Genomic DNA, 24,959 nt, shown 5'->3' with positions numbered 1-24,959 from the left:
TCAAATGTATTTTTTTTACTATGTCAAATTTTGATTTTTATTCTACGATCGTAGTTTAAGGCGATTATAACCTCTATCTACGAAAAGTCAATAAATTTAATTATAATGTATACATAAATTTGATATTCGTATATATATATACTATTATTATAATAATAACAACTAAAACATGCGTAATATTTACGTGTTATTATTATTTATTGCATGTCACCCTTAAGAGATCTGATATCTATATAAAATATTACTTCAAGACACTCAGGTAAAGAAAAGATATGTGGTCTGCATAGGGGAAATTAAGTTTAACATTTAGACATCTATAAGCCGGAAATGTACTTAACGAGGTAATTCTAAGCCATTTTACAAACAGGCATCAGGTGGTAAGTTAGACAAGTTAGAGTTTAGACCGTAGCCAGTGAGACCAGCCAAGCCCTCGTAGGGTTTTCACTCGTAATAAATTAATGGACATTGATGTTACAAAGGCTTTACAAGTCTAATAAATTATATACTATTAAAATTCTACAGAAAGTACAGGCCACTATTATGTATACATTTAAACTAAAGATTTTTAAATTGAAATATATATATATATAATTTTGCGTGCTATTTTTGAATAGAGACCGTATTTTTATTTATATAACAGGGGGCAAACGGCTAAACTGTTGTTAAGTAATACCGCCATAGACACATGCCAGAGGGCTCGCAAGTGCCGGCCTTTTAAAAATTGGTACGATCTTTTCTTGAAGGATCCTAAGTCGAATTGCTTCGAAAGTACTTCGGTGTGCGGTTGGTTCCAAAAAGCGGTGATGCCCGGCAAAAACTGCCTCAAAAACGTTCAGTCGTGGAACGTCGGACGTCGAGGTGATACGCGAGGATTTATTACTATTATTATTTATTTGGGTAACTGTTTCATCAAATTATTAACCAATCCAAAGTGTCTTGGTAGTATATACTGTCAACTACATAAATTGTAATAAAGTACTACAAATAAAGTATAATTTTAACATAAAAAAAATTCTTATCCTACAATACTCAGATTTTTCCTGGAAAATATTTTATATTTGTCATTTATTTTATGTCACCCCTACGGACTACGTGACAAAGACTTAGTAATTGAATTAAAACCATTTCAACAATGTTTAGGAAAGTCGTGTTTACACAACTTGCCATCGTATTTGGCATAAAACTTAGCTTAATACATACGAATTCACATTTCTACAAATTTCAAAATTTAAAATAATCATTTGAAAATATACAAAACATTAAAGTATGCCACTGGTACCTAATGGATCGTTATTTTTGTTAAAGCATTCAGCAATAACAGTTTTCTACCGACATGTTCTTTTTACTTCTACTCACAAACGTAATTTTTTTCTCGGGTAAGTTTTTTTTAATGCGTCTTCACTGAGACATAATGCAACATTACGATCTAGCCAAACGTAAGAACTTGTTGTTGTTTTAACTTTATCGAACATAAGTGTCCACTACTTACAGTCTCTATTAATTATACGACTTTGTTCTTGAGTTTAATATTTGCAAGACTTTAGAAAACAAGACTAGATGAATCAAATTCTTACTGAAAATGTCTCCCTTATATATTTAAAGGAAAATGTCACTTTATTCCTAAACAGAATAAATAAATGGAAGACTAAATCTTTTCTTAAGTTTAAAAATTCTTTTCATACCAAACAATATACCCCTCTCAATTTATATTCGCATTCGCTGCGAGTTATATAAAAATAGTTCTTAAGGCATTCTCATTTTGCTGGAATCTTTAATAGAGTTGCGCACGTAATAACCACTGCACACGGGGATTATTTACCCAAGTGCCGTTATACCGGTGAGGAATTTCAATGGAATGTTTTAACTTAATACAACTTTCATCTTTTAACGTTATATTTGCGGCCATGTATTTTTTTATACGCCCAGTTAATACTTGTTCATTGCTAAATAACGTAGCGAATCTTCAGAACTAAAACCCAAAAATGGATGGCATTTATCAAGCACGAAGCTAATCATGTACTTGCCTGAAAGGAAATTGATCAAGGTATCTGATGAAATCATGACCAGGGATTTCGTCATCTTACACAAGGTATGAAACCTCTTTAGCGTAGTACCTGCAGCCTTGGCTAATTGGTTTCGTAAAGCCTTCTAATTCTCTTTTCAGTCAGATAAAAATTGGCGTCATAACCTTCAGGTCTGATCCTAAGATTTCTTTGTGTTTCGAGATCATTTATATTTCTAATAGGTGATCAGCCGTCTGTGCCTGACATACGCCGATTTTTGGATTAAAGGCATACACACATACCACACGTCCTCATCTTTGAGAGACACGCCATCCGCGACTCCGCTCTTGTGCGTAATATGACTTAGTTAAAATGTATATTGTAGAGGCTGAACCAGTCTAAATTAAGGAGCCTGGTGAGTGCCTCCCTATGAATGTTTGGCAAACTTCTACTGACGTAATAAATTAGTGATTTATTTTACTTTGTAATTTTTTGTCCGTACACCAAAACAAATTTCCAATTCAATTGAAATTATTCGGGGAATTTCATGGGATATATTATGTTTTAATCAAAATACTCTTTTAATTTGACATTTTATTTCTTGTACTACAAAGCATAACTCTAATATCACACAATACGCGACTTACTTGATACACATATATTATACATAATTTCATTTAAAACACAATCAGCAATTAAGTTAAATTTATATTTAATAATTGAGAACTACGTTACAGTCGTAGAACACACTCAAAAGTTTTATTTGTAATGTTTTTGTATATTCATCCATAGATCCGTCTATCAAGGAAGGCTATAAACAAAAACGTTCACTGATAAACGCATCTGAAACCACAGAGCACAGCAAGAAGTTTATAATAACGTCAACGCTTTCTCGCATCTAACACATTTATCAGTATTATCTATGACATTATACTTCCTACACCGCAAACACTGGCCATACTTAGTCATAGACAATGCGAATTCAGTTTTCCCGCCATTTTTATTCTCTCCCAATTCAATGCTCGCTAACTCCAATATTTCACATAAAACACTATCATTTATCCCGTCATTTATGTTTAATTCATTTAGTTTTTGATATAAATCAGGGTCAACTTTTAAATTTAAATCAAACTTTTTCAAATTCTCGTTTTTTGTCCGAACACAGATTTCCCTTTTTATATTCAAAATGTCATCCATCAATGACACTTCGATGGTATTAGGCGGCAAAAGCGACAAATTTTGACTGAAATGAAATGGCGTTTGACACAAAGGATGGTGTTTCCATGCTTCTTCAACTAAGTGCGGGAGGATCGGACCTAATGTTTTACACAGTGTTGCCATTATAGTGTGTATTACTAACTGCGCTGAAACTCTTTCTTTGGAACTTTTTGGTGAACAATATAACCTATCTTTTACACAATGGCAATACAGGGCGGAAACTTTATTGCTAATAAAATATAATATCGATTGAGCAACATGATTATATCTAAAATTATTATAATGTTCGTTTGTTTGGTACAAAAATTCATGACACTCGTTGACCATGAACTGGTCAAAGAAATTTAAATTTGTCGTAATATCTATGTTATCTATGTCATTTATTACTCCAAGGAGGTACTTCATAATGTTTCGTATTCTAATAACCTCTGCTTGACAGTCGTCGAGAAGCTTCTTGCTTATAACGATTTGGGAATGTTGAGTTCCGTGACTGGCAACCCACCAACTGAAAAAAAAATTGCAATATAATATTAATCCCGCTATAATGAACATTTTATATATTCACACTTCGTTGCAAGTGCCAGTCAAACGACTTATAATTTAGAAATGTCCTTATTCGGGCACAGAAACATAGATATTTTTAAGTCGAAGTAAGAAGTAGACATGGGAAGAAATTAGCTGTGTCAAAGGTTTACAATAATTTACCAAAAGAATTAAAACATCTTCCGACTAGAGTCTTTAAAAATCGACTTAGTGGAAAAAAAATATTATTCAATTATTATTTGCGTGATACACTGTAGTTGATATAAATTTTATAACATATGTACGATACAAATAATATAAGAATTGACCAATTCATATGACTAATAATGTAAAATGTAAAACTTCTTTAAAGTCAAAAGTGTGTGGCAGAATATGCGAACCTACTATTGTACCACCTTAAACATTTTTGTACCATATTCTTGCAATAAATTATTATTATTATCGAGCTGCAGAGGATTTGTCTGATGGCACTGAAAGCGAAAAAGAAGAGTGTAAGCCGTAATGCAGGCTCTGAGGTCTGCTCGTAGCACTCCATAAGTCAAACTTATTCTGTTCAAGGCGTATTGTCAGTAATTTAAGCGCATCTAATTGGCCCAGAAGGCGTTGAATACGTCCAGGTTGCTATTGGCTAGCCGAAGTTCTGCATTGCGTCAGGTTTGACGAAACCTGAACTGTCGGTTCTAATTCTATTCACTCTTTCTGAAAGTCATCCCTGATGTATCATGTTTGGCATAGCATCAATGGTTTTGGCATGGTTTCCTGAATGTATTGATCACAACGAACAACGTGTGTATGCTGTCTATGCCCCACTTTGGAATTAGTTTAAGGAAATAAATATTAGAATAAAAAAGAACTGGGGCAGAGTTTCTTGCCAGTTTTTCTTGCCCATTTTACGCCCTTGACTTGCGTACTGGTGATGTAAATTTGAAATCAATTTACCATCTTTTCTGACGTTCATAAGTGTACTTATATGAATAAGGTTATTTTGAGTTTCAGTATGTATTTTTTATATGTTTACTAACAAAGCAACTAACCCATGGTTTTTCTTTTGTTAACATAGCTTTTACACATTAAGAAAACACTTTATAAACGGATTGAAGCTATGTATATACTATTATTAAAACTTATTTATAATAATTTACATAATTTTAATTTTTTTTTCGACATTTCGCGTGCTTTACAGCGTGCGTGGTCACGGTGTCACCGTGTCAAAAGTATTTTCTTAATAAGACATGGTTGTTACCAAATAAATATGGGTATTATTCAAATCATATAAATTTTCATTTTATTAAATCCATAAAAGTTCCAATGGTTAATAATAGTAAGCGAAATCCAAACACAATTCAATGAACACATACATACCGCAAAGTATCAATTCCATACGCTGGATGCTTTTTGTCCCCTTCTATGATTGTCACTGGATCTATGACGTTTCCTATGGACTTTGACATTTTACGTTTCTTCTCGTCCACTACGAAGCCGTGAACGAAAATCGACCTAAAACATTGTTTTTTGGAGTTTACTCCTTAAGAAACGATTTCAGTTATAAGGCCCGGTACGGAAATTTTATGAGTAGTAAAATCAAGTGTAACACGAAATGTTGAGGCGTTACGTAGAAAGAGACAAACATATATATCTGTAGGATTGAACTCATTCTCTCTCTAAAATTGGATTTGTATCAATTGAACACAATTATTATTGTTATTATTATTATTATTATTTATGTAATAGCAGGCAAACGGGCAAGAGGCTCACCTGATGTGAAGCGATACCGCCGTCCATGGACACTCACATTGCCAGAAGGCTCGCAAGTGCGTTGCCGGCCTTTCAAGAATTGGTACGCTCTTTTCATGAAGGACCCTAAGTCGAATTGTTTCGGAAATACTTCAGTGGGTAGCTGGTTCCACATAGTGGTGGTGAACGACGGACGTCGAGGTGATACGGATGGTATTTTGTATATTGCCTTGACGTCCGATAATGAAACTCAGCTGCGGGTATTAGACCGAACAACTCTTCTGAACACTCCCCATGGTAAATGCGGTAGAAGATGCAGAGGGACCCAACATCTCTACGCAACGCCAAGGGATCAAGCCGCACGGAAAGTGATTGGTCGTCGACGATTCGAACCGCTCTTCGTTGAATACGGTCTAGTGGAAGGAGCTGGTACTGGGGAGCTCCCGCCCAGAGGTGAGAACAGTATTCCATGTGGGGCCGAATTTGCGCTTTATAGAACTCTATGTACTCTGTAGGGCCTCGCCTTGCTGAGCACACCAAGCTTTTTGGAGGCTAACTTAGCCTTTATATTGTTTTGTAACATACTTTATGTAATACGCTTTATTGAAGTAATATAAATAATCCGAATAATTACAGATATATGTTTGTGTCTCTTATCATTTTAGCAGATGCGTTCATTAACTCTTTTTTTTCTATTCGATATATATCATAATTATCGTTCGTAAGGAGTAAACTCCAATCGTGCGTCGTAGCTGACACACACACACACACACATTTTTGATGTTTAATTTCAATATTTGACACCAGTCATGCAACCGTAACTTTGTTTATCATGCTCTCAATGAGGCTAAGTTTTCATTTAGTTTTAGTTATTTATTTTTGTGGTTGCATTCTAATACAATTGATGTGTATGTGTGTAAAATTGTGATGATGTTTTCTTGTATAATTTTATGCGTACACGTTGTTTTAGAACGTATATATTTTAATTATCATTTTTCAAGTTGAAGAAGTAGAGGAAAACATCGTGAGGAAACCGGCTCGCCTTATGCCCAGTCAACGGCGTGCGTCAGTCACAGAAGGCTGATCACCTACTTGCCTATTAGATTGACAAATCATGAAACAAATATAGAATTCTGAGGCCAGACCTAAAAAGGTTGTAGCGCCATTGATTTATTTTATATATGTGTCAGGCCCCGACATTGTTAAGATAACAAACACAAAGAATTCTCCCAATCACTTGATTTATTCCAATTATAATTTCAGTCTCTTAATTCAATACGATTTCAATAAACAAATTCAAAAGGTAAAGACTTCAAAGGCTACTCGGTAATTACGTAACGTGTGCACCGGGCAATGGTCGATGAACGACTGCCTGAGTTGTGCGCGCGCGCTGCTTTATATTGGTTCTGTAGTGGGGATCGAGTGACACATCGTACGATCGTTCGACTAATCGCCCGTTGCACGTTGTTTTACAAAACATTGATAGTGGCGCCGTCATATGCATGTAAATTATTTTATTTTAAAACACTACAGTTACTTACTCATACGGGGCATCATTATTCAGAGCAATAGAGGTCAGCAGCGACGCCTGGAACCAGCCAGTCAGCTGATCCACCCCTTCCGAGTAGACCTTGGCCTTCCGACCTTCCAAAGTTTGCCAGGTAAGACCAGAATCCAACCAGATGTCCATAATATCCTAGAATTATTAATAATTATATAAATACCTTCTTAATTCCGAGCAAAATATCATTATAACTTGTAACTAAAGAAATCATTCAATGTTATCATAGAGACAAAATATAAAAAAAAAAGATTTCTGGAGCATGCAAACAAGGCTCCACAAATCAGGCAGAGGTCTAGTTGTGGAACCTGCTGCCCACTAAAGTATTTCCGAGCAAATTCAACGTAGGGTCATTCGAGAAAAGAGCGTACTAATTCTTAAAAGGCCGGAAAAGTACTCAAAAACCCTCTGGAATTGAGTGTCCATGGGCCAGTTTGCATTATGTTCTTTAAAAAAAATCTTGTCTCCATGGGCCTAGTGATGAAAACAAAATCTATTGGAATAAGTGTTAGTGCAAAAATAGAACACAAGAACAGAGTGTTTTCCCTTTTATTAGAGACTGTAAGAACTGTTATTGGACACTTTAACATATGAATGTTAAATATCCTTATTAGTAAATTAGGTTAGACTTAAATAACTTAAGGTAGGCTAAATAAAGTCTTTGTTCAGAGATAATTAATTTTTAAAAAAATTAGTAAGAAAAACACTTTTTGAACGGATTAAAGCTATGTATGTATTATTAAAACTTATAGTTATTTACATAATCCTACATTTTAATTTTTTTCCGACGTTTCGCGTACTTTTCAGCGTGCGCGGTCACGGTCACTGAAGGCGAAAGGTGTTAAATGTCAAACGTACCACAGCTGCATAGAAAGTAGTATTATCTGTATTTATTGCCCCGAAGTTGGTATCGACTATAAGATGACGGGTTTTTTGCAAAAATGACTCACGGTGTCTGTTTTCGCGGATTGTTTGTCTTCGGGTTTTAATTTGGATATTATTGGATCCCAGAGATAAGACATAAGATAAGGCTATCCTAATGATAGGTAATCCCGCCCATGGACACTCAATGCCAGAGGATTCGCAAGTGCGTTATCGGCATTTATATAATTATTCTATAAAATTCGTTATTTGTAAATTACCTTCCCCTTAAAAGATAAGGGATAAGAAATGAACGATAATAATAACAAAAGGGGCTGGACCTACTGGAAAGAGATATGACGACAAAAGAAAAGATGAACAGATGACAATATAGAAGAACTAGCGGAGAAAATCTGGATGAATGTTGCTCAAGACAAAGGGAAATGAAAAATATGAAGGAGGCTTTTCCCTAAAAGGTTATACAAAAAAAAACCACTTAAAAAGAAAAAGTAATCTACCGTCTAACACAATTCATATTCATATTATAGTCCGGTCAATTTAGACATAAAAATAGTGGTCAAATTCAGGAGCAGGTGGGAAAGTTTGAATCGGATCTATCAATTTCCAACCCTTCTGTGTTCAGTTGATTGCCTAGCCATGTTTGAATTTGATAGTATACTCGATACAAGTGTTGAATAGCTGATGCCGATGTTGGTGTAAGACATGATAGTTGTAATTGTTTCCTATTTCGCGTATTTTTGACAAAAATTAGGCATCGGTACTTATCAATGCAAGTAAATATTTTGGCGCTTCATAAACCGCAAGTAGAAATCGAATTCCTTCCGTAATTATTGTTTGGTGTGAACTTAATTTCTGTATATACTTAAGCGCAGTTACACAAATCTCTATTTTTCGAATAATTTAAATACTCACGTTTTACCCCTACTGTACATTGCTGACGAAGAACTTTGGCTAGAAACGTTTTTTGATAAAACTTAACGTTTTCTTACTACTACTTTTGTAGAACACATAGGATCGATGGGGATTGTTAAAACTGTATTTGTAAACCATAGCTCGCCACCAAAATTCAGCTTTCCGGGAATTTATGTTATTTCAAATGTCCATATTGACCGGACTATTAAAAAATATTAATGAACCAATTTTTGTATGGATTAATTCACAAAGCTATAATAATAATAATTAATGATAACTTACCTTTCCCTTGACAATTTCTTGCCCACCTGATTGACTCAACACATCTTTTGGAATCAGGTCTTCCACACCGCAAGTCCACCACACATCAGCCCCATGTTCCCATATCAACTGACACAATTTTTCAATCATAGCCCTAAAAACCAACAATCTTAACTTTTTAAATTTATTTTAGTAAAAGCAGTATATTGTAGTATATTGGAATCTTTTAGATTCATATTTTTTGTTTCGCTTGAGTTTCCCAATTCCCCAATTTCGTGTATTAGTTACGCCCCCAATTTTATAATCTCTTACTAAGTGTTTGTGCGTATTTTAAACCGGACAACTGTGTGCCTATCTTCATAGCACGAATACAGTAATCCCAATTATAGCGCGGTAAACCCAGACCGCGTTATAACCCTTACAAAAACATTAAAAGGAGATTATAAACCCTGCTTGAAGATGTATTATAAGTTACGAAGTAAAAGGTTTGCTTCTGTGATAGATGTGTAAGGATTATTGTATAACTCACTCATCCACAATGACCTGATCTCCCTTATACAAGACCGGGATAGGTACGCCCCACGCCCGTTGGCGGGAGATACACCAATACGGCCGCTTCTCCAACTGCGCTTTGAAGCTCTGCCTGCACTGGTCAGCGGAAGATGGGGGTAAGAACTCCACTTTATCCAGAGCTGTCTGCAAGGCAAGTTGGGGAAATAGTTAAAAAACGTATTAATTTTTTTTTAATTAATTGCGCTTTGTAAGCTAGTTTGTTTAATGTTTATATTTTAGATTTCTGTATATGTATATTTTATTTATCAATGTAATCTGTTTTGGCTTTATGTATTTATTCATATTATACAATATCTAAACAATTACATTAAAATACACAAACCAAAAACGGAATACACATTCAAACATAAACACAGTTAACAATACAATACTACTAAAAAAAATGTACACATAATAAATTGTAAAATGCATTGATACGTAGTTGGTCCCAAAGTTCTGTCACTGTCAATATTATTTATAATGTTTCACGCAAAAAATCATTATTAGAATAATAACTTTTTCCAAAATTATTAAGTCGATTTTAAAAAGCTCTAGTAGGAAGATCTTTGAATGTTTTTGGTAAAGTATTATAAACCTTGATAGTGTTTTTCCTATACGATTACACGTAGCAAATAGCATGTAAAAACATCAGGCCATGTTGTTTATGTCTACATAGGAATTATAGCTACTTACGGAAATCCATAAAACTTAAGAAACTTTTTTTGAATGTTCGCTATTGCTTCAATGTATTGCTATTAGATTAAGGTCCTAACAAAAGCCAAGCACATACATTTACAAGTTAGATGAATCCATAGCTTGGCGTCTTTTATTGTGTCATATGTTTATAATATAAATATGTAGCGTCAGGCCCCGACATTGTTAAGATAACAAACACAAAGTTTTCTCCCAATCATTTGATTTATTCCAATTCTAATTTCAGTCTCTTAATTCAATACGATTTCAATAAACAAATTCAATAGGTAAATATTTCAAAGGCTATTCGGTAATTACGTAACGTGTGCACCGGGCAATGGTCGATGAACGACTGCCCGAGTTGTTTTTTTTTTTTTTTTTTTTTTTTTTTTTTTTTTTTTTTTTTTTTTTTTTTTTGAGAATGGAATCTCGCTGTTGGCCTTAAGGGCCTTTACAGCTCAGCTCGGCCAGAATGGCGTTTTATCCCGCGGCTAGCGCAAGGGCGTCTCCTGTGAGACTCGAACCTCGGCTTGGGCCGTCGCGGGGCGGTCAATCGCCTGAAGGGCAGGACGGAAGCTCACTGTAGTGAGCGAAGTGCGAAGTAAAGGTCCTCGCCTTCCCCGGTGAAGGCGGTTTTTTACCCTAATCTGTGATTGGCTATTTTTATTATTGGCCGCGCGGGCGGCATTTAATTTATTGTTTGCTACAGTAATTGGATCGTCCGGATCCGTTAGTATGTGTCGGGGCCTCCTACGAGCCTTTTTTGTCGGGAAGGGGTAATAGTTACGCACCAGCGGATTGGGATGGTGTTTAGCCTTGTCAAAGTGGCGTGTGGACGCCAACTTCATCCATTGGGCTATGGTAGGGAGCTCCAGGTCGTGGTGGAGATCGACGTTTCTCACATAGAAGGGCGCACCCGTCGCGATTCTCATGAATCGCGACTGAAGCACCTGTAGCCGGTGTATATAGGAGGGGGCACAATGCGCAAAGACTACGCTAGCGTATGTCATGCACGGTCGGATGCAGGCCTTGTACAGGGTGACCTTGTGTCTGAGAGACATTTGACTCCTTTTATTTAGGAGGAAATGAAGGCGAGAGAGGACAAAATGGGCCTTCTTGCGAACGGCGGCTATGTGCTTTCGGAAAGACATGCCGCTATCGAGCGTGACTCCTAGATATTTAACGGACTTTTGCCATGGAATGGCTTGCCCGTATAGGGTTACCTCTGTCTTGAGGTGAAATTTATCCCTAGCGATAGCACCGGGGTTGCCCCTGGCAAAGAGAACTGCTACGCTTTTCTCGGGATTTATTTGGAAGCCCCATTTCCGAAACCATTCGCCTAACGACGTGGTAGCGGTCTGGAGTCTGTCCACAATGACACCTCTATCTTTATGGGTGGTATAGAGAGCGGTGTCATCGGCATAGAGGGCTAGCTCCACATTGGGAGCCCTAGGGATGTCGCCGGTATACAGCGTGAACAGAAGGGGCGAGAGGACCGAGCCCTGAGGGACTCCGGCCATGATGGGGCGAGGAGACGATAACGTTCCTTCTACGCGATAGCGCATTGAGCGGTCGGACAAGAAGTCGTGTACGATACGCACGAGTCTTAGTGGCACATTAAGGTGGTAGAGCTTGTAAACCAAGCCGTTGTGCCAGACCTTGTCGAAAGCTTTCGCTATGTCGAAGAAGAGCGCACCCGTGGCTCTCGGTTTCAGGGAGCTATTCATCCCGGAGAGGATGTGCTCCGTGATTCGATGGACTTGATGAACGCACGAGTGGGCCGGCCTGAAGCCAAACTGCTCATCGGGAATGAGCCCCTTATCTAGGGCAAAGTCAAGGAGGCGCTTTTTAAGTACCTTCTCGTAAAGCTTGCTAAGCGTATTGAGAAGGCTGATAGGGCGGTAACTAGTGGGGTTGTTACGGGGTTTGCCTGGTTTGTGAATACCAATGACAATGGCCTCTTTCCACTGCGCCGGGAAGGTGCAGTTTTCAAGGAGGCAATTGAAAATGGACACTAGTAGGCATATCATATGGGGCGGGAGGCACCGGAGGACCTTGTTCGAGATGGCGTCGAGACCTGGAGATTTACGAGGCAGTGAACTCTTTATTAGAGTTTTGACCTCGGCGATTGACGTAGGAGGGAGCGGCTCGGGAGGGAGGGGCAGTGCTACGATGCGTTCGACCTCGCGGTTCACGTGTTCGACGTGCGCCGGGTCGCTATGATCGAGACACGGGGTGCACTGCTCCACTAGGTTGACGGCTAAGCACTCGGCTTTTTCGTCGTCGTCGAATGCGTCAGGCAGATTTGGACGCTTGAGAGGGGGCATGGACGCCACCGTGTCGGTTTTAAGGGAACGCGCGAGAGACCAATAGGCCGTGTGCGAAGGTGACAATTCGCTGGTAAGACGGTCCCAGCGTTCGTTTCTAATTTCCCGCATGCGCTCTTTGACTCGGCGCTGCGAGGCGCGGAGTGCTCTGCGGTTTTCGTCGGTCGGTGCTCTGGCGAAGGCGCGAGTCGCCGCGTTCTTCTCGGTCAATAGACGCCTCGCGTCCGGGGGAAGCTCCCAGCGTTGAGCGAACTCATCTGGGACCTTCCGGGACGACTCGGCGACCTTAGTCTGAATGTGATTAGTGACCGAGGAGATCGCGTCTAACGCGTGAACGGACGAGACTAAATTGTCGGGGACATTTGGGAGGGCAGAGGTGTTGAGGGCCTCGTCTAACTTCTGCCAGTCGACAATGGACTTGAACCTCTTCTCTCGAGTGTTAGGAGGGCCGAATTCAAAGTGAACCGGGAAGTGATCCGAGTCTAACTCGTGTAACGTCTCTACGCTTCGCGGCTGTAGTGCCACGTTACGTAAAACCGCTACGTCTATGACGTCCGTTGAGAGAAGGCCGTTGCCTGTTATGCCACGGCGAGTCGGTTGTATGGGGGCAATGACGTTGAAATTGAGCACGTCTATAAGCCTATTGAGGGCTAACCCATTAGGGTTTTGTTTTGAACTATTCCAGTCCCCGTGTTTGCTATTGAGATCCCCGACTAATAAGACCGAGGGGCCCATCGCAAACAGGGTTCTGAGATCGCTCTCTAGTATGTCCTTGGCGGGAGGGAGGTACACCGACGCGATAATAATCGGCTGATGGCCGGTCATGGCTACGTGCAACACAGAGCACTCTATGTTGGTAAGGGAGGGCGGGTCTAACGGCGAGCAGTGAAGCGCTCGTCTATAATAAATGAGCGTACCGCCTTTCGCCGTAGGTCGGTCGTTTCGCACTACGTTGTAATTCGCGAATCTGGGAGCGCGAACGCTGGGCTTGAGGAAAGATTCCTGTACTAGGAAAATATCTATTTGGTGGCGAACGAGGAAATCTCGAACCAAATCTGCCTGCGGCTTGAAACCGTTTGCATTAAAAGTCACTACGGACAGTGATCGAGCCTTGATCCTAGACGTGGTCGTAGCTATTGCGGTGTGGTGGAGTCTGCAAATTGTCGCACGGACTTAAGGAGCTGGACGTGCTCGATTACAAGTTGCTTCTTGTCTTCCGCGTTATTGGCGGATTTGAAAGCCTCGGAGAAGGCGACAAGAGCGTCTATGTCTAACGCGTCTACGATGCTAAACGCGAGATTTAAGGCGTCGCGGACCTTTTCTGATTCCGCGGCGGCCTCCGCCGTGTGGCTGAGGGCTTTAGCCGGAGGGCTCACCTTGCGTGTGGGCCTCGCCGTTATGACGGGGGTCGGCGCCGGCGCCTGGGAAGGCTTCACGGCTGCCGATTTTGTTGGCAGAGGCGGGAAGGCCTCTGACGTGAGCTGGGGAGGGCCCTCCGTAACGGGGGGCTTGGTCCAGGCACTATTCTTAGGAGGTGGGGCCTGCGCGTACGTGGGCTTTGCTCCCGCGCCACGACGGACCGCATCGCGCCCCGCCGTGCGCCCAGACGCCGGCTTATGCGCCTTGGGGGCACGAGGGCACCCGCGATAATTCGCTGGGTGGCCCTGTTGCCCGCAAAGCACGCACGCCGGCGGCTCAGCGCACGGAAGCGTTCTTTTGCAGTCCGCCGTGCCGTGGTCGCCTAGGCACTTTACGCACCGTGCCCTAGCGAAACAGTTACGGGCCGCATGCCCGTAGAGTTGACAGCGGTGACACTGTCGTGTGAAGGAATGTTTGAGGGGGGTTTCAACCCTCAGCCCCGAGAGCTTGCAACACTCTCTCAGGCTAAATATCTTTTTCCCACTCGGGGTGGGATCGAGGACAACGAGTACCATGTCGTACTCTTCTTTAGTTGTTCTCTTGAGCATGCGGAATACATCCCTTACGGGGTATCCCTGCTCGACAAGGTCCGATTGGACTATCCCGGAGTCTATCTCCTTTGGGATGCCCTTAATGACTACCCTTAGGACGCGCTCCTCGGGTAGGGGGAAGGTGTGGCCACCGATACCTTCAGAGCGAAGGTATGAAGTTAAAAATCTATGGTGGTCGGATGAAAAGACCTGAACGCAAAGGTTATCCCTTAGCGTTCGGGCCTTGTAATTTATCGACTTTGTGTCGAGAATTTTGGAAAGGGCCGGCCAGGTACCCTTGTCCCTAACGTATACGGGCGGGGGGGTTTTAATGCGGTCCGCGGGGGCGGGGGGCGCAGGTTTTCCCGATAATAGGGAACTAAGATCCCTCTTCGGAGGGTTGGCGGCTTGAGTGGGCCTTTTGGCGGGGGGACCGCCGTTGGCCGAACGCTTTTTCTTCCGACCGACGGTTTGAAAGCCGTTGCCCGAGTTGTGCGCGCGCGCTGCTTTATATTGGTTCTGTAGTGGGGATCGAGTGACACATCGCACGATCGTTCGACCAATTGCCCGTTGCACGTTGTTTTACAAAACATTGATAGTGGCGCCGTCATATATATATATGTGTGTAAGATTACTTATAAATCAATTAACGAAATTTCAGCTGCCAACTGAAGTATTTCCGAACCAATTCAACTTTAGGTCCTTCAAGAAAAGAGCGTACAAATTCGTAAAAGCCCAGCAGTGCTTATACGTGACATCTGGCAGTGTGAGTGTCCATGGGCGGCAGTATCACTTAACATCAGATGAACCAGGAGGCTCATCTGATGTCATGTGATGACGGGTTGGAACCCGTTTCCTCATGTAGCATAAAAAAAAGAAATCTCACCAACGCGCGTTCTTTCAGAGCAGCTGTATCGATGAACCATTGGTAACTCGCTCTGATAATAACCGGTTTTTTGGTTCTCCAATCCAAAGGATACGAGTGGACATACACGCCCTGGTGAAGTATGGATTCTGATAATTTCTCCAAAACCACTCTCTGGCCTTCGGTGAGTACTGGTAACCCATCATAATCTGGACCTAAGTTAGTGTAACATCCGTTTTCGTCAACATTACATTCCTGGAACAGTTTGCCGAATTGAAACTTGTTTTATAGTTTTTCTTTGAATGTATTTAACAAAATGTTATTTATATATTTTTTTTATATTCTGTTGTCTCTTTCTATCAAATTGTGTTTACGCTGTGATAAAAGAGACAGAGTACGTTAATTAAAATGTACTATTGATTACTTTCAATAACGGATAAGTTTCCATGTTCATCTTTTTCCTAAAGTTATTTTGGCGGCTTTGAATGTATACAATCATCTCATAATAAAATTTATAACATTAAAAAAGTCAAATTTTCATGTATTTTCAAAAATTCAAGGTTACATTTTAAAATATGACTCCCAACGATTTATGGCATAAGTAAAAAGATAAAAGATACTTAAAATACAAAAGAAAAAACATACTAACAACGTTAAGCTTATTCTTCAACGCAACTAGGAAATCTTCCGGGCCATGCGCGGGCGCAGTGTGAACCAAACCAGTGCCTTTTCCCTTGGTCACATGTTCCGCTTCGAAAAATGGCCGAACCTCGTTTGAAAGTGGACTTTTATATGTACAAGTACTAAGATTTTGGCCTAGAATTAACAACACAATATCAAGAGACACTGACAACCCTGGGCCATTTTTTTATAAGCAACTTGCTATGACACCAGGGCCAAGCTGAGATTACTCCTTGGCCCATTACCACCGGATTGACACCCCGGACATGCACCAATCACCAACTTCGGCTGTAGAGCCCATGTCTCCTCACTGCATACCCAACCAATAGGGCTATAGGACCACCCCACACACGACCGAAACTCCGTGATTGACATAGTTTTTATTGTTAGGAAAAATAATCATTAACTTATTAATTAATCTAAAAGGCCGGCAACGCCTCTGGTATTGAGGGTGTCCATGGGCAGCGGTATCATTTAATATCAGATGAGGCTCCTGCCCGTTTTAAATTACCTTATATGTCTTGAATTCAAGGAATTGAAAGTTGTAATAGAGTCAATGGAGGCAAAAACGACAAAGTTTTCAAGCAATTTTCATTTTTCACTCTTACATGTTTAAAAAAAATTCAATTAATTACACGTCTCAATTTTCATGTGTTGAATTCACACAATAAAATTAATTACTAATAAATAATAATATTAAACCATTTATTTGCGAAGAAAGTGGAAAATTCAGTTTAATTAATGATAAAAAAAGCACCACACAATCAGCAATATAAAAATAGGCATACAAATGTCATATTAATTCTCATGGTTTCATAATAATTATAATTATATTTACTGAATTGTATCTGTACTTATCAAAGTTCTATCTGAAGTTTTTTGATTAAGTCTCTTGTAATAACTTACCATCAAATTCAGAAATAACATCAATCTCTGATCCCAAAACATTCTTTAACTCCTCAATTTGGTCTTTGGCTACTAAAAACAGGCCTGGTTTAGTGCTTAGGGTGACCACACAGTACGACATATTAGCACTATAGGCTATTGCTTTATTTGCCACTAGAGTCCATGGAGTAGTTGTCCATATTAATGCAGATATAGGTTTACTGCAAGGAGGTTTATCAGTATCAAATGTGGTTATTGTTTGAGATAATCCCCAAGCAGGCAACAGGTCATATCTACATATGAGCCATTTATTTTAATTCAAATAAGTTTCTATGTGTACAAATTCAAAATAATAAAAGTTTAGACTAAATCAAAGCCCACACCTCGTGATTATATGCTGGTTTATAAGAGCTTTCTTATAGAAAGAACATGCACTCAATTGAATAGTTAGTTGAATTGTAACTATTGAATGTGATTGTAAAATTGTTAATAAGATTCCCCTTATCTAGGTTACATCTCAAAATATCAGTGACTATTTTGTTATCAATGACATACTGACCTACCAATAGCATCTCTAGCTGCATCTGGCACATTTGTCATCTCAAATGCTATATACACCTCTTGACTTTTGAAGTTTGGATCATATTCTAACTCGGCTTCTGCTAACGCTGTTCTAAAAATAAGGCAATGGGTATATTTTGTATATGTTTCACTGATAATTGAATTTAATAATTATTAACTTTATATATATATTATAAATCAGAATAGTAAGATTTTATTACCGAGAGGATGGTGACCAATATACTGGTTTAAGCGCCCGATAAATAAGTCCTTCTTTATACATCTTATAGAATTGCCATAATTGATTTCGTACATAGCTTTTGTCTAATGTTAGATAACACTGTTTTTCCCAGTCTGCCATAATACCCCAACTCTCAAAGGCCTAGAATTTTATCAAACTTAAATGATAAATTTTTTTTAAATTCTAGATGTACAAACAATAATGCATTTATATTATTAGTATTCTATATCTATGAGTATAATATTTTTTTTGTATTAGCAAACTATGTTTCATTATTATATTACATTTATTTTGATAGATTGTTTTAAATGAATTTATTTTTGAGCATTAATTTTGAGATTAAATCTAGCAAACAACCTAGACGAAACTTCTCATAACAATTTTATACACTAACTAGTAGGTTTATGCATACCAAATAAATTTTTATATATCTTTCATGTCCCTATTACATAAATTAGCAGGTAAACAATATCCACCTTACCTCCTTTTGTTTTTGAACTGTATCTAATGCAAATGTCCTAGCAATTTGTCTTGTTTGTATTGGGTCAGAGGGCTCACTATTCTTTGAATACTTTTTAGCCTTCTGTAGAGCTTTGAATTCAATTGGTAAGCCATGGCAATCCCAGCCTGGTACATAATGAACTTTATTGCCTTGCAGAACTTGACTTCTATTATTTATATCCTTTATTATCTGGAAAAGTATTAATATGTTGAGCTTGATTTTACTTTGTTTTCTAAATTTATTATAATACAAACTATTTTTTAAATAACTTACAATTCCTTATATTTGACACCATGTTACACAATTACAATAAACATTTGTTTATAGTTTCCAGTAAAATAGGAAGACATTGTTTCTAAATCTCTTTAATATAGTAATTTACTATATTTTGAATAATTCTGAGATATATCATGACTATTTATATATAGCTAGATATATTATTAGCTTTCCTTGTACATTACCTTATTTACGGCATGACCCATATGTAAATCACCATTTGCATAGGGAGGTCCATCGTGTAATACGAATTCAGGTCCTTTTAAGCACGATCTTTGCCAATTATACAATTCGGCAAACTTTGCTTCCTGTAAATTTTTTGTGTAATGTATAAAGTATGCAAGCATATTCACAATAAATAACTTCAATACAACTATAAATAAAAAAATAACCTTTTGAATGTGTTTTTTGTCCAGTGGACTAGACCGTGCAGGAAACTTTGTTTTTGGAAATAAAATTGTGTGAGAATATGTTTTTGTTTTGGGTTCTACTGAGCTTTTATTTCTCCTGTACCCTATATAATTCCATCTCGACGATAAAGTTACGTAGTTAATACAACAATTGTTTGCATGTTTTGAAATAAGCATTGTGACTAAGTGAAATTCCTGTTTCTAATTATATTTTATTATTTGGATATTGTTAAATCGTCGCCGAATTTAGGTTATAACATATTCTATGGCTAAGATTGAAAGAGGTCTTCAAAACGTCAGCTGTCACAGTTCACTATACTAAATACTTAATTTTTTGGAAATAATCATTAATGGACAATTGACTGTGAAATCCTAAGGTTTTGTGACATTTTCGTTATCGTTCTTCGATTCCCTCAAACTTTCCAAAACAACCTAGGAAAACAACACATGTTTTAGAATCCAATATAATTTTTCATATTATAGATCAATAATTATTTTCTAAACTAAATAAAAAAGTTGTTTAGCCATGGTAAGTAAATTATCTGATTACATCCTCACTATTTATGAGAATAATTACATTTGCTTGTAATAATTAAGTATGTTTTTACAGCCAAAAACTAAAAAGAAATTCATTGACCGTAAAAAAGCAGTCACCTTTAATCTGGTACATAGATCGCAGAGGGATCCACTAGCTGCGGATGAGACAGCACCACAACGGGTCTTGGTTCCAGTAAATGCTAATATACCACCTGGAAAAGAAAAGGAACCAGTAAGTCAATCCTAACTTGTAGCTTATTTAAGTATATCCTTATTCTCTTCTCTACGCATTGAAATTGTTTCTTATTACAGAACTGTAAAAACACGTATTATTTTTTAAAAAATAACTTATAAGTTGCTACATATTGTAACATTTGCAGGAGCTAAGTAAGGACCAACAAAAAGAAGAACAGAGAAAATATGGAATATACTTTGATGATGATTACAATTATCTACAACATCTCAAAGATACAAAACAGGTCACACTGCTTTTACAGCCTGTAAGTTACCAATAATTTAATAGAAATTAACACTTATGGTACATAATTATTACTCTGATGTTAATTCCTGATAGTACTATAGAAATATAGACCTTTGAATAATATGTCTGATTTTACTTTGTTTTGCAGAAAGTCACACACAAAAGAAAACAAGCTACCACAAAAGATGTGGAAAATAAAGATGACATAGAGATTGATGTTAAAGAAAAATTACAGTTCCCTAGCTCTGTGTTTGCATCAGAAGTTGAAGAAGATGTTGGTTTACTTAACAAAGCTGCTACACAAGGTAGGTAGTCTTGAATACTACTAATGTTCTTTCAATTTATATAAAACTGACAGGCTAACTGCTTTACCAAGTCCTAGAACATCTAGATAATACACTCTGTATTAAATAACAGTTTTCCTCAGGTCTATGCCTTGATTTGGATCCTGAGGTTGTTGCTGCATTAGATGAGGATTTTGACTATGAAGATCCTGACAATGCCCTGGAAGATAACTTTATTGAACTGGCAATGGGTGAAGGTTATATATAAAAAATATAATATTATGTTATTTACACATTTATAACAATTTAAAAACATTGTTATAAAAAGGCAACTAGCTGCATTTGCTTTTTTGTAATTGTTTAAAAGAAATGTCCTTCTTTTATTGACAAGTTTAATTATTACATTAAGTTGGTTGTAAAATTCTAAACTGTTTCAATTGTCATAAACTAAGTATATTGAGTTGAATATATATTTATTAGACTATATAAAGATAGTCCTTGCTAGATTTTAAGATTATTGTGTAACATTAAGGTGATGAAGATAGTGAAGATGAGAGCATGAGTAGTGATGATGACTCCAATCAAGCCTATGGATCTGATGATGGTCTTGACTCAGATGATGACAGTGATTCACAGGTATTAAAACCATTTTACAGACACAGCTTGACATGCCTGTCGATATACACCAACCCTGATGTGTGTGGAGGAGATGTTTTAATTTTGCAGTTTTTTTAGGATCGATCTAGACCGCAACGATTAGCTGAATGGAGTAATAAGGATGAGACCAAGTCCCGCTTCTCTCAATACTCAATGTCTTCAAGCGTAATTCGTAGGAACCAAGGCTTATCTCTGTTGGATAATCGATTTGAAAAGGTAGTTAAGAATTCAGTATGCCTGTCTATTTATCAAATTGAAATTATCCGGATAAGCTTTATCATTTGTGTGCCAGTATGTAATAATAAACAGGGCAAATAATTAAAATATATGAAAAGCTTAATTTACATTTGAGTCTTACAAATAAAAATTTATAGATGTTTGAGGAATATGATGATACAGAAGTAGGCGCATTGGATTTGGATGAAATTGAAGGATATTTACCTGAAACACACAATATGTTGATGGAGGCTGCTAAGGAGTTTGAGAAATCACAGATGAAATATAAACTTGATAAGGAAAAGGAAATGTCTAGGTATGTTTTCTTTCTAGTCTACTGCGCCTGTGAACCCAAAAGTAATATTGTTTTTCTGGATGTCTGATTTAGAGATGCCTCCTTGTCTCCACAAAATCTGACCAAGTTATGTGTTAAATGAGACTAATTGGTATTTTGTTTTAGATTACAACACCTACAAGAAATCGAAGAAGAGTCTGACGATGAACTAGAGACAGTAGAAGTTGACCCGAAAGAGAAATGGGACTGCGAGACAATCCTTTCCACATACTCCAACCTTTATAACCATCCAAAGATCATTGAGGAGCCTAAGGTATATACAATCTGTAGCATAGTCTATGCCGTGGCCAAGAAAATTTTTAGGGCTCAACGATCTTAAACTATTTGCAAAATTTGAATAAAATCTGATAAGATTGTTACGACAAACAACGTATTTTAAGTATAAAAATACAATGATTAGTTCCCATTGACAATGTTTACGAGAGACGTTGCCGTTTTGTCTTATGCTTTAGTGCGAAAAGGAGGGAAATATCTTTGTATTTCTTTTATATCTTTCAGTCGATTGGTCGCTGTGACCGAAGTTTGTCGACGCGCAGGTGCTGATCCTTCATGCGTATTAATCTTTAGTCTTCTTAGTTCTCTTACATACAAAGAAGTTGTGATTTGTAAAATCCCAAAATGAATTAATAAGTGATGTGATAATAGTGGTAGTATCGTAAAAACCTAGGGGTACACAAATAAACGATAGGTATAAATAAATGTTAATTAACATTTGCTAACAACACATATAATTTACTAAAACCTAAATATTGTATTTGATATCTAAGTGAATATATTCTAAAAATGAATTTTGATTTAACAACAACTCTACGTCATAAAATAATAATTTCCATGTTATGATAGGTATTGTAACCGATTTTGTACAATTCACAAAATTCTTTGATGTTGCTGACAGCTCTAGTTCAATGCTAGTCGCGCGCCGCACACTGCTTCCTTGGCTTTGAGAGTTGAGCGTACTAGTATCTTAAAGGCCGGCAACGCACCCGTCGGCAATTTTGCGTACTTTCCCATAAAGTGTCACAGTAACAAAATAATACTTTCATAATGATGAAAATGATTTAACCTTATGTATTTTCTATCAGAAATCGAGGAAAATAAAAATAAATCCCAAAACTGGCATCCCTGAAGATGTTCTAAGCAAGGATAACAAATTAACTATGAAATCGTTAGCTAAGTTCAACGCCATTAATAATGAAGACAGTGGCAACTCTGATGATGATGAAAGGACCAATGCTGAAACTGTGTTGTCAACACTCAGTGTGTTATCTATAAGGTATTTCAGAACCATTTTTTATATACATTAACCCCGCCATGGAACCAATACTTTTTTAAGTATTGATCTTTTAATTAAATCTAACAGACAACAGACAATCATTATGCGATCGTTAAAAATAGTTTTTCCAGGAATCGAACCTGTCATAGTTCTATTTCACCAAATATTAGTTAGCAGTAGGAAGTTATTAATATATTTTCATTAGAAATAAATATGTAATTAAAATATTTACAGTACTTACAGGAATATTATCTCACTTATTTTAGAGAAAAAAAATTGCAAACAAAATGACTTGTCATTTTCAGACCTAAGGATGAAGACCCGGAAGAAAAAAAAGAAAGAAAACGTCTTCTCAAAGAGTACAGGAAAGAGAGAAGAATAGAGAAAAAGGCAAATAAAGAAGCATTTAAGGAAGAGAAGAAACGACAGGAGAAGATTATGTTGAATAACAGAAATAATGTTCAAGGAAATAAAATTTTGTAATATTTAGAAATGGTTTTTTATTATCTATACAGAGATCGCCTAATTTAAATTAAATTCAAATCCAAAATCATTTATTCATATAGGTAATACAATGTACACTTACTGTCCGTTCTCAAATCAAGGGCGTAGAACGGAAGAGAAGAACTGGCAATAAACTCTCCGTTAAAGTTTTTTGTTTTACACAATGTTTGTAAGGAGCTGCAACCATTACACCATGTTCCACATGACATCTTAGTGTACAACCTAGCAACATTTATTAATTAAATTTGTTCTGTACAAACATTACCTGTCCACATCGTATCCCTAACTTTCGTACTGTTATACGACGTCCCGAATTTAGAGTTTTAAAAAAAAGGATTATCTTTACACAAAGGATTTATTTAGAAATATAGACTTAGAAAGACAACTGCTCGGTTTGAATCGTAAAGTGGGACTAACTTTAGCTGAAAGATAATGCTCATGGCAGTTGAATAGGAGAATGCCAGCTTGCTAAAATAGAAGTTGACATAGGGTGGTCTCTAAGGTTTTAAATATATAACAACCCCCTCGTTATGAGGAAACTTACGGTTTATTTGTAAGTTTCCATAATATTTAACAAACTCGCAAGCGGGCTACTGAAGGATTACTCTGGTTTTCCAGATTATTATCTTGCTCAACCGGGATATTATTGGAAACTTGAAGTTTTCTCGAACATTTGCCTTTCTTATAAAAATATACAAAAACAAAACTAAAAACTAGGATTACAGAGAAAATACTTAAAATAGGAAAGCTAACATGATTATTAAAATTATTAGGATTCTTGATCTCATTTAGATCCTTCATTGACATGTCTGAAATAGCTTTAATTGATTTTAAATTATCTAGGTTAATAATCTTGATTTTTGGAATAGAAAAGTTATTACTTAATTTGTTTACACTTTTACAACAATCATCGTCAATAATATCAAAATTCGAGGATACAGCGGGGACATATGTTTTAGGATACACTTTAGTCACCAACTTAAGGTTTTTATGAAAACCTACACAATATATTGGTAAATTTAGTACACCTGTACCGGATATAACTAACTCAGATACATTTTGATTACATTCAATAGACAATTTAGTGGACTTTGATTGTACAAATATCCATTTGTTATTATTTAGCTTATGCCAAATATCTAAATCACCAAACATGACTTTAACAAGACAATTTTCTGGAAGGGTAGTTAAGGCTTTAGTAATTATTTCGATTTCACATGAAGTGTTATTAAGTACTGCGTAGACATCGGTTATTTCACAAAGGTAAGTATAGGTAAGTAAGCTTTTACAATCATTTAAATCTTTGAGATAGATATAAGATAGTTTATCTGTGCTCAAGGCTAAAAATTGTTCCGAAGGGAGGATCATAGCGAAAGAATTTAAATTACCCTCCGTATGTGGAATAGGCAATGGCACAGTTTTATAGATATTAAAATGTTCTAAGGTTACAAGTGGAATCTTTACAATAAACATTAATTTTTTGTTAAAATAGTAACAAGTTAAATCGGCTATATTAATTAGAATATGAATATTGCTTATTTCTATGTTTACAGGAAAGTCTCTATACTTAGGGAGTAACTTAAAATTATTTACAAT

General features: G+C 37.2%; 2 protein-coding genes across 2 annotated transcripts; one reads left to right on the top strand and one right to left on the bottom strand.

Moving 5' to 3' along the window:
* Window positions 1-2,600: 2,600 nt before the first annotated feature.
* On the bottom strand, window positions 2,601-19,334 carry LOC123706911 (isoleucine--tRNA ligase, mitochondrial). The gene is made up of 13 exons (XM_045656533.1): window positions 19,039-19,334; window positions 18,832-18,954; window positions 18,350-18,559; window positions 17,849-18,009; window positions 17,626-17,739; window positions 17,088-17,287; window positions 16,150-16,316; window positions 15,522-15,755; window positions 9,644-9,810; window positions 9,136-9,268; window positions 7,040-7,194; window positions 5,127-5,261; window positions 2,601-3,726 (listed from the first exon to the last, which is right to left on the bottom strand). The coding sequence occupies exons 1-13, from the start codon at window positions 19,231-19,233 to the stop codon at window positions 2,874-2,876; spliced, it is 2,847 nt and encodes a 948-aa protein (XP_045512489.1). The 5' UTR covers window positions 19,234-19,334; the 3' UTR covers window positions 2,601-2,873.
* Window positions 19,335-19,434: 100 nt separating this feature from the next.
* LOC123706912 (protein LTV1 homolog) lies at window positions 19,435-23,346 on the top strand. The gene is made up of 11 exons (XM_045656534.1): window positions 19,435-19,585; window positions 19,667-19,825; window positions 19,974-20,093; window positions 20,223-20,379; window positions 20,502-20,615; window positions 20,891-20,994; window positions 21,094-21,231; window positions 21,390-21,547; window positions 21,692-21,839; window positions 22,669-22,859; window positions 23,165-23,346. The coding sequence occupies exons 1-11, from the start codon at window positions 19,583-19,585 to the stop codon at window positions 23,340-23,342; spliced, it is 1,470 nt and encodes a 489-aa protein (XP_045512490.1). The 5' UTR covers window positions 19,435-19,582; the 3' UTR covers window positions 23,343-23,346.
* The last annotated feature ends 1,613 nt before the right edge of the window (window positions 23,347-24,959 follow it).

Source organism: Pieris brassicae, chromosome 3 (assembly GCF_905147105.1).
Source record: "Pieris brassicae chromosome 3, ilPieBrab1.1, whole genome shotgun sequence".
Classification (NCBI taxonomy): domain Eukaryota; kingdom Metazoa; phylum Arthropoda; class Insecta; order Lepidoptera; family Pieridae; genus Pieris; species Pieris brassicae.
This window is presented reverse-complemented; position numbering and strand designations above follow the sequence as displayed.

Excerpts from the sequence above, each read along its gene's own strand:
- LOC123706912 (XM_045656534.1), top strand. Across the intron at positions 21,232-21,389 it reads TGGATAATCGATTTGAAAAG|ATGTTTGAGGAATATGATGA; the intron begins GTAGTTAAGAAT and ends AAAAATTTATAG. Across the intron at positions 21,840-22,668 it reads AGATCATTGAGGAGCCTAAG|AAATCGAGGAAAATAAAAAT; the intron begins GTATATACAATC and ends ATTTTCTATCAG.
- LOC123706911 (XM_045656533.1), bottom strand. The coding sequence starts at position 19,233 with ATGCTTATTTCAAAACATGCAAACAATTGTTGTATTAACTACGTAACT. Across the intron at positions 17,288-17,625 it reads GCTAGAGATGCTATTGGTAG|TAAACCTATATCTGCATTAA; the intron begins GTCAGTATGTCA and ends ACCTCCTTGCAG. Across the intron at positions 15,756-16,149 it reads TGAAGAATAAGCTTAACGTT|GAATGTAATGTTGACGAAAA; the intron begins GTTAGTATGTTT and ends AAACTGTTCCAG.